Source organism: Hermetia illucens, chromosome 5 (assembly GCF_905115235.1).
Source record: "Hermetia illucens chromosome 5, iHerIll2.2.curated.20191125, whole genome shotgun sequence".
Taxonomy (NCBI): Eukaryota; Metazoa; Arthropoda; class Insecta; order Diptera; family Stratiomyidae; genus Hermetia; species Hermetia illucens.
The window spans coordinates 52325874-52341355 of NC_051853.1; the positions used below are offsets into that span (position 1 = coordinate 52325874).

The following is a 15482-nucleotide window of genomic DNA, read 5'->3' on the forward strand; positions in this document are numbered from 1 at the left end:
AACGCTTAATTACCTAGGATTCATGGTTGATCAATGACTACAATTCAAGTCCTATCTTTAGAATTTAGCAAAAAAAGCTTCCGGGGTTGCTACATTGTTGGCAAGAATGTTACCAAATGCAGGTCACCCTAGGCAAAGCATTCAACTCCTTATTTCGAGAGTTGCGAGCTCCGTATTCCTTTATGCAACTCCAGTCGTGGCATCGAAATTAACGCTAGAAACAAATAGAAGACAAATTCATCATCATGCGAAATGATTCCGGAGGATGCGGAGCATATTTGAACTGACCGAAGTTTGCCGCACACAGAGCGGAGGCGGAAATGGAGGGCGGTGGACAATGTCATGAAGAAGATCCACAATCCGATGAAGAAGGAGGAGGTCTGGAGGAAAATAGTTAATAATGACACAAGCTGCAGTACATAACAGATTCTGCCCCGCGACGTAATGCCGAAATGCAGTCCCGCGAGGTAACCGAAGGAGAAGGAGGTGGTTTTACTGCGCAAAAGTCTCACATAACCATATGGCAGGAGCCAGCGATAGGTTTTGAACTTTTCCACTTTTCAACGCCAAAAAAACGACAGATCGACAGACTGACAGCCAAACTGCCAAGACGACCGGGACCCGCTAGGACAAAAAGTGTATGAAGAGGAAATCAATGTTGCTATTGTCTACGAACAATGGAAAAGCCTCCATCACGGCGTTTGGGAAACAGACATAAGTGGAAAGGCTGAGGCGTAGGCTTCAGGTAATCGAAACTTGCAGTAAGCAAAGTAGCATTGCGAAAACGATTTTGCAAGGGTTAAGATCGATGGCCCCTACATTTACAGATGCCATGCCGTCCAAGTCTAACAATACCAGAGTATTGCAACATGCTAGATTGATTGACGAGATACGCTAAAAATCGCAATCCCAAAATTATTCCTGTGCTTGAACAATGGAGTGGGAAAGCCGGAAAACAAATGAAGGGGGAAGAATTGTAGCCGAGGTTTTCTCCTACCTGCACGTCACGCTGGCTAACATCGGTAGCATAAACACTTTTAGACGTGGAGAGCTACGCTCCGTTATAGATCTTACTTTCGTAAGTGATTCGCTGGTCTAGCGGGCTACACTGGCATGTTAGCGAAGAATCCACGATATATGTTACTATTGATAAGGGACCCAGGACAATAAATCCTCACCTGAAGAACCCAGAAACAGGTTGGTCATCAAAAGCACAATACATTTCTGGAGGTAGTACAGTGGAACACTGAGTTTACTGGAAAGGCCATAGAAAAAGCATCGCAACTGTCCCAACAAATATACCTAGCATGTGACGCTTCCATGCCAAAACGTGCACACTCTCGGAAGCGCAACACTAACTACTGGTGGAACGCTGAAATAGCGAAGCGCTGTATGACGAAGAAACATGTCAGAGTATACACAAAGGTACCTCAAATATAAACAGGCACACAAAAAGTTGCAGTGGACCATCACAAAAAGTAAAAATTATTGCTTCAGGCGACTCTGTGATGAGGCAGATTCACATCCATAGAGAGGAGTATACAAGCCGTTTATGTCAGCAATAGAAGGCAGAAGGTCCGTTTATAATCTGTGCCCTAGATTATTGTGGGAGATGGTTTCGACATTGTCTCCTAACATCCAGAAACAATCTTCCCAATGAGCGCCGAAGACATACCTCCAGTAACCACAGACGAAGTTTTAGACGCAGTGAAACGGATTCGGGATCTTGCAGCCCCCGGCACTGATTGAATCCCCAACAAGTCGCTGAAACTGGCAATGAGAATGGCATTAAGCATGTTCCCACAGGTATTTACAAAAAGCTTAAAAGAAAGGTCTCTCCCCGCAGAATGGAAAATACAAAAGCTTGTATTGATCCCGAAGACATGTAAGCCGATCTGTCTTCTGAATATAATATGCAAGGTCTTCAACCGGTTAATCTATAACCGGCTATATCCATTAATTGATAGTAGCGATTATTTATCAAATAGGCAGTTTGGTTTCCGTCAGGCTGGGTCAGTAATTGATGCTAGCAAACTAGTTTATGAGCTAGCTAGAAAAGCCTACGATAAACGGAAATACTGCGTACTGGTGACTATTGACATCAAGAATGCGTTCAATTCTACCAAATGGAACCATATCATTGAAGCGCTCATCGCGGAAGCAGAAAAATAAGACGTTGTCATCGGATTCGCAGATGATGTTGGAGTGGTCATAACATCCAGTCACCCCGACGAAGTACAAATATGTGCGAACGAGACTATTGGGACGATCAAGTCTTGATTTAAAGACCACGGGCTGTAGGTTGTCAAACACAAGACGGATGTGGTGGTCTTTACAAAGCACCGAAAACAGCAACTTTTGAAATTTGCATCGGGACGCATGTTGTTAGCTCCCGGCTATCGCTGAAATACCTTGGAGTAACATTCGACTCCAAGCTGAGCTTTAAACCCCAGTTGAAACTTACTGGGCAGAAAGTGGCAACTATCAGCTCAACACTGGAAAGGATGCTTTCAAACGTAGGCGGCCCGAAACACAATCGACGATTACTTTTATCGCGAGTCGTCAGCTCTATCCTTTTATACGTAGCACTAGTGTGAGCGGCGACTATAAAAATCGGAAAAATCGGAAAAATGGCAAACAGCTTCAAGCTTCAAATCCGTTAAGCGCTCTCCAAACATGTTCCGCCTACCGAACAACATCTTATGAGACAGCAGGCATGATTGCGGGAGTGATCTCAGTGGATATAGTAACCGATAAGATAAGTGGTCTATACGAGAATCAGAAAGCGAGCATAAACAATCGGAGTGAACTTATGCGGTCATTGGCTGTATGGCAAACGGCGTAGGACCAGGCGGAGAATGACCGGTGGACGCACAGGCGTTTTCTCAAGATTTAAAAGCTCAAGGAGAAAGCTTGAAACAGAGCTAAATCCCCGTTTAACCGTGGAAAATCTGATAAGGTACATGGTACAATCAAATACAGCATGGTAGTTGCAATGGTGAAACAGATCCACCAGCAGCTAAGAGAAGCAGAAACGCGGCGGAGGCATAGAAGGGAGGCCACGCAAAGCGGTAGAAGCTCATTTAGAGAACTGAACAACCTCGCGAAGCAATATCAAAACGGTGGTTCCGCGGGGAGAATCTGGAGAAAATATGGGAGGTTTTAGTCGCTAAGAGTTCAGTATGTGTGTCCTAAATTCCAGATGCGTATCCATGATAGATTTCTCCTAGTAAAAAAAAAAGACAGACAGACAGACAGACGAACAGACAGACATCGAGTCAATTCTAATTAGGTTTTGCTTCACCCAAAACCTTAAAAAAAGTAGTCCAGCAGAACGAACAAACCGCCGGCCGATCCAGTTGCCATCGCCTACCATGAAGATTTTTGAACGCATTTCCGATACCGTATTCTCGAAATCGTTCAAATAACCCTGAATAAAGCCGGGTGTGCAAACAACTGCGGAACTATTGACGTAATCTACATGCCCGGTCGCCCATGGAAAAACATGTGAAAGCAAAGCACAAAATGTGAACTCATCTGGTATGCTCTCTGATAACACCTAGTACCAGATAAACTTGTGCGCTGGGTTAAATTGCTTTACCACGATCCAAAAGTTCGCAGTGTGGCGAGTGTATCAAAACCGCCTCGTGTCTCTGTCGGTGTTCGTCACAGAAGCGTGCTCTCACAATTCCACTTTGTTCTTTGTCACACGGGACATCCAATGTGCAGTGCCCTATACAGTACTTTATGCAGATGATGTTTTCCTGGCGTCCAACAACAAAAATGGTCTCGAACAACTGGAAATGATTGCTTCATGTAGCACGGTCTCAGAATGAATCTGAATGAAACAGAATTTTTGACGACCGATCCCCATACAACAGGGACTATCACTGCCAATTGCAGTGACCTGCCCAGAACTGACCGAATCTCGGGTTAATGCTATCAGTCAATGGAGGACTCCGTTATGAAATTGCTTCACCCATTAACGCAACCTGGATGAAGTGGCGTTCCACAACTGGTGTTCTTTATGATCGACGTATCAACAAACGCTTCAAATCTAGACGTGGCGTCGTCCGTCCAGTCGCCCTTTATGGCTCTGAGTGTTTGCCGACTATAAAGGACAATCAACGGTGTCTCGCGGTAATGGAAATAAAAATATTGTGTTGGAATAGTGCCGTGACTCATTTTGATCACATCCGAAATAAAAATAAATTACGAGAAAGGCGTCTTGGATGGTATGGTCAACTAATTCGCGCTAACAAGAATTGACGTGCCAAGATAGGTCTGAACATCGAAGTCGATGGTAAGCGACCAACATGCCGGTCGATACGCTGAATGGTGATTTGAAGGCATCACGACTACGTACAGTTCACAACAATCCTATCCCGCTTGTGAACCGGATAAAGGCTCAAGGAAAAAAACTGATCCAGCCCCGTGACATAATACCATATGGCGGTCCAGGGGAGGGGGGGAGTGGATGAAGAAGGAGAAGGTTTTAGTGGGCAAGAGAGGAGAAGGTTTTAGTGAGTAAAATTCCCACAACATTGTCTATTACCGCATACTGCTGTGTACATACATGTTACATGTATGCACCTACATTGAATATTTAAACTTTACTAAATGCACTAAAGCATAGATATGTATGTACATATATAAGTACAAAAGTTGGATACCGCTGGTATGCTGGATCAAAAAATGTTTGTGGCTGGTCGGTTTCGATTGCAGGGTGGAGGCGATCTCATTAGACGCTGCCTCTCGCCTCCACCCTGAGGAACACCGCGACGGAAACCTGCTGATGTCAGTACAAGCACGAAGAACAATAGAATACACAACTTTCAGGGGCTTTCAGGTAAATTTCTAAATTATAGTGTTATGCTATTATTAACTTTATTTCAGTAGATATCGGAATGGGATGTATTTTGAGGCTTAGGTTTTGTATAGGTGCGTCACTATTATTTTTCCAAATTGTTCGGTTGGATAGTTTCTGAGGACGAGACCTGTTTCACTTTTTGGGGCACATGTTTTGAGTCGTCACTCCCTTGCGTTTCGAAAAGTACTAATTGAGCCCTTTCGTCAATACCCCACATTACCATATTCTGTAAAAAAATTGCTCCCCCTCCCCCCTTAATTCCCAAAAAGATTCCATTCATTGCATGTAAAGGGACGCACAGTCAATATGTTGCTACCAAATTTCGTGACAATCGGTTCAGCTGTTTCCGAGTACATTGGGTGCGACACACTGGTAAATACACAGACAGACAGACACTGAACCGATTTCAATAAGGTTTTGTTTAACCTTAAAAACGAATGAAGTCAGAGCCTTCCGCTTCCAATAGTGGTTAGATTTCTTGACATTTAATACACCTTCTTCACATTCTGATCTGACCATACTTTTCTGGTTCATGGAAAAAGTCCCTGTATGGGTTCGTGAGGCAATAATTAAGGACGAGGAATTACTATTGCTTGCATATGTAGCAGATCTCCCGCATGCACAGGTTTTATGACAATACTGTGCATTCGGGGGGAAGCAACGAAGTACAGACCTTCAAGTTGGAATTTAAATTTCCCGAAAGAAATAAATCCTTGAGATACCCTTTCGTGAATAGGCCAGCGTTCCAAATTTGAATCGTTTTTATAATACAAATTATCTAGATTAATACTGAAATATTAATGTGAAAAAATCAATTAGGATATCATTTCACAAACAAAATTAATAGCCTGAATTTGTACTTGAGCTGATTAATTTTAGTTTTCACCCAATCATTCACGGTCCCCACAACCACATCTAGATTGAATCTATGTCTCCATAGCAAAAACTAGCGCCAGAAAAAAATTGAAAAACATTCCAACGCTCAGAGTGACTTCATTACTGGTAATTGTCTTCTGTGCTTTTATCTGAATTAAAACCGTCACTAATTTATCACTTTTCAAAGGGCAGAAAACGGAAGAGTTTTCCTGCGCTTCTTCCATTTATATACATATAACGAGCGGCGACGATATGTAGAGTGAGAATTGCTATTTGACAAATTGAAATGTCGCCTCCGGTTAAAAAGTGCTTTGTCGACAGAGAATAATTTATAGTGACACTATCCGATCTAAGAAAAATCGTAGCTAAAGCTTTCGAGCAATCTAAGGGCAAAAACGGGATTTGAAAGGGGTGAGTAATGGGGTAGTACAGATACATGATTGCTAATGATCACAACTGGCCACAAAGTTGCTATTAGGTTTCAATAGCTGCAATTCAGTGGATATTTGGATAATTCCAGCACTTTACTCCCTCGATGTTATCCAATTCACAATTCGACTCGGCGTTGATAAAATATTAATGTTTCCCTCGCGCATATAAAAGGAGGCACAAATTGAAACATTTAACTGCCCTTGTAGCGGGCCTCAACTGGTCACGGTAATTTTATTGTGGAAGGATTCCAATCGGGGGTCACCCGGCTTACTGATTATCATTGCATGGTCATATCCACCCAACAGAATTTCACTGGACGGGTTTTCATCACAAAATTACATTCCAAATAGTAATTAAATCATTAATTAATCGTAAACAAAATTCGGATGCGGAAAGAATCGTGCTGACGCATAAATATGGCGCGTGGAACCTGGAGCTGAAATCTGTCAATAAAATCAATAAAGTAACTAAACAGGGAGCATGTTAATGTTATTAATAGACATGCGAGATGGGGGTTTAAGATACACAGTGTATTTTGCCAGATATTAGATGGGACACTTATGGCACATGACTTACATAATATATGTTCATATAAAACCTGTGGGGACACGTGGTGAAAAGCTATTTTATGAATCTGGGGATGAAAGATAAAGCCATTTCCGGGAAGCAGGTGATTCATTTTATTTGAAAGGAGGGTCACATTAATCGATTAGATATCGAACTAATGGCTGAATATTAATGACATTTTGTCGTTTTCACGATTTGTTTAATCTCTATCTTCATTTTAATTGAATTAGATTTTTTCGGCCACTGTGAAAGGGCTTTTTAGGACACCGAAGAGAAGATTATCATTTCATTATCAAGAGTAATCATGATGGCATTTCCAATCAGAAGATATGGCCTTATGAATATATTATACCGTTGTCCGTTAAGTGATTGTCTTTTGAAAGGGAATTTGAAGACGCTTTGAGGGTGGCTTTCGTCGATGAGCGCAGTGATAGCTTAAGCAAATTAAGACGTGACTATGAGTTGGCAAACACGAATTTATCAGATTTATGTTTATCTGATGATATCCAACTTACGCCAGATTGATAAATCCATAAATTAATTGCATCGATGAAGGAATGTGGTCATGTGTTAATCTCTTAGGTGGAATCTATAATGAGTTTTCGGGGGTGAAAATAATCAAGCAAAAGTACTTACATCTTATTCGTAGATTGACTAAGGCACTTTGTGTTTCCCCTCTGTCATTAGCAGCTGAACATGCATATAACCCCGCATGCAAGCGAGCAACCTTCTGAAGTACTAAGGATCGAGTGGATATGATAACTCCCCACGAAACATTCTGCGTCACTGGGACACCCTGAAAAAGAAAATGAATTAATGATTAATTAATTGCTGTAATTGAGGGATCATATAGGACAACTTTTAAGACATTAAAATCAATTTTTCGAAAATCCATTTTCCAACGATCTTTTTTTTCTGCAAAGATCTTCCCCCCCGTGCCAAGCTTAAGACAGTAAGAAGAAACAAATTCCAACCAAGTAAGTCAATTCCTGCTGCTAAATTAAATATATTATAGTTATAAGTTTATAATTAAGTTGATGATACTTACTTCAGTTCATCTGCTGATTCGAGATCAATAAAACTATATTGAAATTGACTACTGTTCTGTGTGCTGGGGTTTGAAAATACACTTGAACTCTTGCCTATTTGTCGTAAGAACCGTTTAAAAGGGATATAAATTTCTGAGCTAGCTAAACATTCTAAGACCAAGCGAAGTAAGATGGTGGGATTCTGACAACAATTAACATGGACATATGATGGGTAAAACATGGTCCTGGCGATCGTAACGATAATGGCAGAAGGTTTGTGGATTTCTGTAGTTTCCACCGTCTCGTCGTTGGTGACATATTATTTGAAAATACAACATGCCACAAGGTCAACTCGGTTTCAACTGACTGACAACGTACAAGCAATTTTATCGACCACTTTGTGAGCAGCAGTTGATTTAGGATTAGTCTCCTACATGTCCGCAACAAGAGAGGCATAGACATCGGCCTTAACAGAGTTATCTTCCTGATCGGAAGTCAAATAGACACATCCCTCTGGGAATATCGATTAGCGTTGTCTCGCCATTAAAAATGTCCTTTTCTCTCATGCTACGCAGGTCCGTCAGATTGTGACAGTTGGAGGTTTATCTGGTTGCTCTTTGCCGTTGCAAAGACAATAGTTAAAATAATCCTGGAATGCACAAAGAACATTTTGAAATCCCTATGGACAGAGAGCGGGCTGGTTTCCGCTCCGGATTCTCCCGCATTGACTACAACAACACCCTATGGAAGATTTTTGGATAGTGTGCGGAATTCAGATCTTCGCTGTACCTGCTCTTCTTCGATTTCGAGAAAACTTTTGATAACGCGAACAAATAGTATGTCTGGAATGCTCTACGCAAGAGGAGCTTTCCGGAGAAACTTTTAGCTATTATCACCGACATACGATAGGATAAAATGTCACGTACTGCACCGAGGTAAAATCTCGGAGGACTTTGAGGATAGGTCACATATTAAGCAGGGGCGACAATTACATTTGGTGGTCAAAGGGTAGTATAGGTCCCACGGCGAAATGTGGATTGCTACCCACGATGGAGCATAAAACCTGGAAAACGCTTGATAAACCAAGACCAACCGCTGGGAGTTCTTTCTTAACCAAAAGCTGCAAATAGAGATGAATGAAGGCGAGTCTAACGCGAAGTAGCTTTGTACTGATGGAGGCGGTAAGTTGCGCCCGAAATATATATCTACATTGAAAAATAAAAGTTGTGGTTTGGAGAAAGCTACTGGTCTATCAATTTTGAGTCTCCCACGCCTCAAAACGGGACCAATTGTACCAACTTTTAGTTTGGAAAACAACTTGTTACGAAGTCACAAAACAAGCTTCGGACTCGACTGATTATACAACGATGAATCCGATAACGAAAACAGAGCAACGATTAGCGCATTCTCTCATGGAATGTGCGCTCCCCGTACAGAGAAGAAGCTCTCAAACACCTAGCCCATACCCTGTTCCAATATAGAGCTGATGTAACAGCGTTGCAGGAGATGCGTTGGACAGGGACCGGTCTCCTAGTGACGGGCCACTACACCATGTACATATTATAGTGGCCATCCAGTAAACCATGTACTCGGAGTTGGTTTCTCAGTCAGCAAGAAAACTGAAACTTGTTGTTATCGACTTTGAAAACATAAGCGAACGGCTATGCACTCAGCGCTTGCAAGGCAAATTTAGAAATATAAGCCTCATTGGTTAGCACGGCTAGCGGTCCGCAAACATACGTGGGCCTTTCCGGACGGGACTATTTTCAACCAAATTGACCACGTGTTAATCGAACGCCAGCGCCTGTCAGATTTTATGAATGTCAGAACATCTAGCGGGGCCACAATAGGCTCGGATTACTATCTCGTTAGCTTGGTGCTCCGGGCTTCACCTCGAATCCTCTCTAATAATCAGGTGAGAGTTAACGCTGAAGCCATCAACAGCACAGCCTTCCGTAGTATCTATAAGGATGAACTGAATGCCGCAATAACCACAGTCAACAGAAATCTTGGAGGTGAAGCATCAAAAAATGATCTTACAATCACCTGAAGAACGTTCTCGTTGATAAGACCACAAACATACTTGACCCCAGTTCCAAAAAAGGTCGGAACGACTGGTTCGAAGATGAATGTAACCTACCAACCGAACGAAAGAATGCCGCATCCCCACAGACTTATCACGAACTCCACCGAGCCGAGAAGCGACTTCACAGATGGAAAAGGAAGCGTGGGAGAACCAACAGGTCTCTGAATACGAAAAGTACAGGAAGCAACCGCACCAGGCGCGCAAGTTTTACCAACAAATCAGCAGGAACCTTCTACCACTCGTTGTTAATTCTGCCAGCTGAAGATGACGGACAAATACTGTCACCAACAAATATAGAAGAAACAGTCCGTGCAATTCATCGGCTTAAAAATCATAAGTCAGCAGGAACTGATTACAGCTGAACCTGACCCTAAAAAAAGTGAGCCGTGATACTGAGGTGAATGCGAGAGGCACGACTTCACCCAACTACTGGCGATTGGTGCGAGATTTTGGGCTGCAGAACATATGCAGCAAAAACCAATCAACCAAAAACATCAAATCGTGTTGATCAAAACAGAAGAATAAAGATTGGAGACTACAACTTTGAGACCGTTGATAATCATAAAGCTACCTAGGGTCGAAAATGACAACCGATAACAGCTGCGATGATGAAATCCGCCCACGGTTGTTGTCAGCCAACAGAGCTTATTTCAGCTTATAAAAATTGTTCCCCTCGAAACGTTTCACCATAAAGTCAAAGCTCTTACTCTACAAGACAATGATCTTGCAAGTCCTCATGTATTCCTTGGAGACTTGGGTTCTTAACAAAAAAGTTTCTAACTCTTTGCCTGCGTTTGTAAGAAGAATCCTCCGAAGAATTTTAGATTTGGAAGATGGTCGATTCCGTAGCCTACATTACGACGAAATCTATGAGCGATAACATGGGCTTCTGGTTGTGAATAAAATCCGAATTGATGGGTTGAGGTGGGCGAGTCATTTAATCCGTATGGATGAGGGTGATGCAGCCCGAAAAGTCTATAAGGGTAATATCAATGGCAGAGAAAAAAGACGAGGCAGAACCTGCCTGGGATGGAGAGTTGACGTAAACCAAGGCGCCAGACAGCTTTTAGGGATATCGAATTGGTGGACCTCGGCACAAAACTGGAATGTCTGGAGCTCTTATCAAGGCGGGCGTAGACCGGATACCGGTTGTTGCGCCGTTAATGATGATGATGATTACAATTGCATTGCTGGCTACAACATGCAGTAGAATTCACTCCCCCAAAATAGCCGACCATTGGATCTCTCCAAGGCCACTTACTGCAGAACAGTAGAAGAGGAATGCAGGAATCTCAGGAAATCGTGGAGGAAGTGAAGCGCATTTCAGGTAACCGCGAACAATATCGCGTAGGCGTGATTGAAGTGCTACACCCTATCTATGTGATATGATTAATAAAATAATCTTGTTCGGAATGCTAGGAAAATTTTGTGTTTTTGATTTATTTTCTAATCATGAACAACAGCAGGAGGAACCAAATCAAACCAAAGGAAATAACGAGCATCAACTCTTTCTCGTTTAGATCCAGAGAGCAGAGAGAGGATAAAATCTTGACAATGGAATAGTCGCAGCTTAAACCAAATGTGTCTGTATGCTATCGAAAATGACGAAGGAGAAAGAATAAGAATATTTTCTAATAAGTCGCCGGAGGGAGTATTATCCCAAACAAGGGAAAGACAAGACAGTCCTCAGACCCTCGGATTGTAACATCTTTCAGGATATAGCCACAAAGATACGTAAATGCAGAGGCTTCTGGTAGGCAATAACAACTGCAACGCGGTTAATCCCGAGACGAATATAAGGCGTACTACCAAGGGGTAAGGCAGGATGGAAACGAGATTTAAGAGCACATGCTCTGCCTGTAACCCAAAACTAAAGAAATCCAGTATATTGCATTTAGGTAATAATACGTCTCTATCGGACATACACGTTCAATTATTCAATGAATGTTGATACCCTACATTGAATACCGTTTGCAATTATTTGTTGGATAATAGGATGACCAACTGACAATCCGGGTCCGTCAAGATCAGCCACAAATTACTGAAGTGAACAAAGGACCTCTACTTTTCGGAGTGCAAGTGCGTATCGACCGGAAGCTTCAATAGAGCTAGACTCAGGTGTTGGCCAACTTCCGCGATCAATTCAGCCCTTGATTGATCCTGGCCAATCCGGATGGTCATTTCGCGATACTACAAGTCAACAAGTCGTCAGAAAGTTCGAAGTGACACTTCAGAAGCTGAGGTGAAATTAGTTTTATTTTTTTCTTATCTAGGTATCTGGTGCTGGCGGTAATATGGCTTTCATTGTAAACCATTTTTTCCTTCGTAAAGTATGAATATAAGATTGCAGCCCTTATCAATGTTCCGTTTATCCCCACAACTTCTGCGAACGAATTGATTAATACCGTTTTACATGCTTCCGCGAAGTATTGATAACGAGCAGGAGCGTGGGAAGAAAATCCGGGCTCAAGGTGAGAAGTAAAATGTCAGCCCTTCAATCTAGTTGCCAGGCGTTTGAATTCCAACTGTCATGGATGTTTGCCTTCGCCTTTATGTTATTCGCTCTCTTTCCTCGGCCTGTCTTGAATCCTGCACGAAAATCATGGAGTTCGGTAGGCAACATCAGTTTTAACAAATTGGTTAGGCACAGTTGATTGGAGATATAAGAATATGAAATAAATCTATCTAGACAAGCTAACAGGTCCAATTTTCATAGATTGTTATAGTTGAAAGGTAATATACAGCCCCCACCAAGAGTACGTCAAAAAATCGTCATATCATTTGTAAGGCCATAACGCCATGCAGAGCAAGGGCTTTCTCATCTACATGTGAATAGGACCCCACCAGCGTGTTTTCGAAAAATGTACATCCTTCAAGATGGATATTATAGGGCACTTCTTAAAATACTCTCCAAACAATATCCGAGAAAAGGTAATGCATTTCCATCAATTTAGATTTGTTACTTCAAACTGATTACTTGTCAGAAATGAGCATCTTCTTGATAACAACCCGAAATTTATCTTAAAATGTCGAATCCTCGATAGTTGATTACTTTTGAATTTCATCCCTTTTAAATACTCACCGCGATTCACTTAAATCTATCAAGCACTTCAAACGCAGTGAATCCTCAGATTTCCTTTTAGGAGTGTTACAGTCTAATAATTTCCTCCTAGGTCTCAACTTTTCAGGGACGACCCATGGGAAAAAAAAGTTATTACAATGTGAAAAAAGCACGCCAGGATACTTTTCATGGAAGGAACGAAATAAGATTTCTTTCCTGACATTTATCAAGTTTTATGAGAGTTTAAATAAATACCTGAAAGATATTTTGATAATTCGTCCCTTAAGGATGACGATGATGATTCCTCCAAAGCAACTTAATTAAAAGCACTCTCATGCCCAGATACTGTGGAATCGTTTCCACTGAAGTTTGTTACTTGTATATGCTCCTTCCGGAAAGACAAAACTTCAGCAGAGGCGAAACTTTTAGAGGGTAAAGGATGTTTTTTTCTCTCTTGATTTTCTAAATGGGTAGATATGTATGTGTATTTATATAAATTCCTGTGATCAGAAAACTTTAAAACAACTTTGAACTGTTTAATGTAAATCCTGTCGCATTCTAAACGTACTCGCCTCTCATTTAAGGCTGAAAACAGAGAAAGTTCGCTGGAAGAAAATATTAAAAGTTTTGTAATTAGAATTCTTTCTTTCTAGAAGTGCATCTAGATTTATTTTAATTCTTTTTTGTGAAAATCCTTTTCCGGGGTGTTTGGCTGGTAGCAAGCATTTGGTGGTCATTCAGTACAGAGAACGTTTTGGAAATCCGTTGGTTTGAAGTAGAGTTGAAGGCATATTGAAGGAGTCCCCTTAAAATATGTGTCATCTATCTTTTTACGTTTTAAAAAGATATTTTTCTGATTTGAAGAACTCTAACCGCAAGAAAACCACAATCTCCGAGCTACATTCCACCTAGAAGTCAACAGAGATGTACCAGAGACTTTTTCTGTATCCTCCCTAAATGTCTATACATTCGCACATACATCGCCGCTTCATTAAGATTACCCAGAAACCAGCAACCCCCATCCATCCATTTTCTGACTTTTATGCAGCCGTTTCAAATCTAAGCGCGGACCGTGAGAGGCTTTATCCTTTGCATTCGGTTCTGCCTTCACATGCCAGCAAGCTCGGCGGAGCTTCACAATATCCTTGTTCCCCACAGAGCATTATGTGAAAATTAGAGCTGCCAAACTCCAGTAATCAAGCTGAAAGTGCCAACAACACTGTACAAAGCGTATGAATTTCAGTTTTATGATATCCTTTACAATTGTATTCCCAGGAATAGCATTACGTGCTACATAGTTAAATTCCCAGGCACTTGGCTCCTTTAATCTAGACTCGCGCGCACACACATCCAAACATATGTAGGAGTTTTTTCCCTGATAGTGAATCCCTGACTATTCGCTTTGTTACTGGCCCTAAGCAGATAACACTTTTATGCTTGCGCCCTCCCAACTACAATGAAGTAAGGGATGAAATTAACATGTACACAAATTACAAATATGAATGCAATAAAATTGTCGCTTAACGGTCTTGCTAACATTGTTGTTGATGACACAGACAGTGCATGTTGAAGGAGCCAAGTAGCGCGCTCGGATACGGCCAGGATTCATGTTGGGGAAGCGACAGAGTTTCGTCAATGCTAAGGTTGCATAAATTATACAAAGTGCTTTATAACTGTCGCAACTACAACCATTAGCGAATTTGTTACCAAGAGCTGTCGCAGAATTGTTTAATTTCAAGTACACAATTATGCAACGCAATTAAACTTTTGACTTTATGCTTATTCAGCACTTACTTATGTGCGAATATGTGGGTTGGGAAGAATATGGAGAACAATTGCTCGCGAGCGAAATAATTCCCTGCATTTGGCATTATCATTGTTGCAACGGTAGTGGCGCGGCAGTTAAGTCTTTAAGGTTTTATAAGCAACAGAATCTGCTAGGATTACTGCAACGTAATCATGAGGGAAGTGTCCTGATTAAATCCACTTCTAAATTCGTATGAAAAGTAACGTTGAGGATTATTTTGACTACATACTCGTACTTTGAGAGTTTACTGTTTAGATATTTTGACGGGGAGGACTTAGTGCATGGCCTAATTTACTCCGCGGTCATATCAAAAGCCGAAGGATTCCTTGACACTGGAGCTTCGTTGTGTTTCAACACAAGATAAAATCTTAGGTTCCTTATATTCGGTCACATTATTAAAAACGTCAAATCAATAGAACAAACTATGCAAGTCGAGTGATTTTTATCCATCATAAAAATACTACATGAAGGAGGAAGCGACAGAAAGGATTGTGCCTCTTGGTGGATATCGAATAATTCAAGAAGTCAGTAATTGCTTAGTCAACTATATACAGCAGGGGGGTAGATACACTAGCATATTCCATGCGGAAATATACGTCATATATAAGTGTACCTCCTTTAATCTACAAAGGAACTACAGGGGGCAGAACACAGCTATTCTCACCGATAGCCGAGCAGCGATCAAGGCACTTAGGTCCAACCAGGTGAACTCTAAATTGGTGTGGGAATGAATGCCTAGAGAGACTGAATACACT

At 41.5% G+C, this 15482-nt stretch overlaps 1 protein-coding gene across 1 annotated transcript in view; it reads right to left on the reverse strand.

Moving 5' to 3' along the window:
* LOC119656877 overlaps positions 1-15482 on the reverse strand; it is a 528228-nt gene that overhangs the window by 86617 nt on the left and 426129 nt on the right. Inside the window, exon 11 of the mRNA XM_038063542.1 lies at positions 7382-7541. Coding sequence (XP_037919470.1) covers positions 7382-7541 — 160 coding nt within the window. The remainder of the gene's footprint in view (positions 1-7381; positions 7542-15482) is intronic.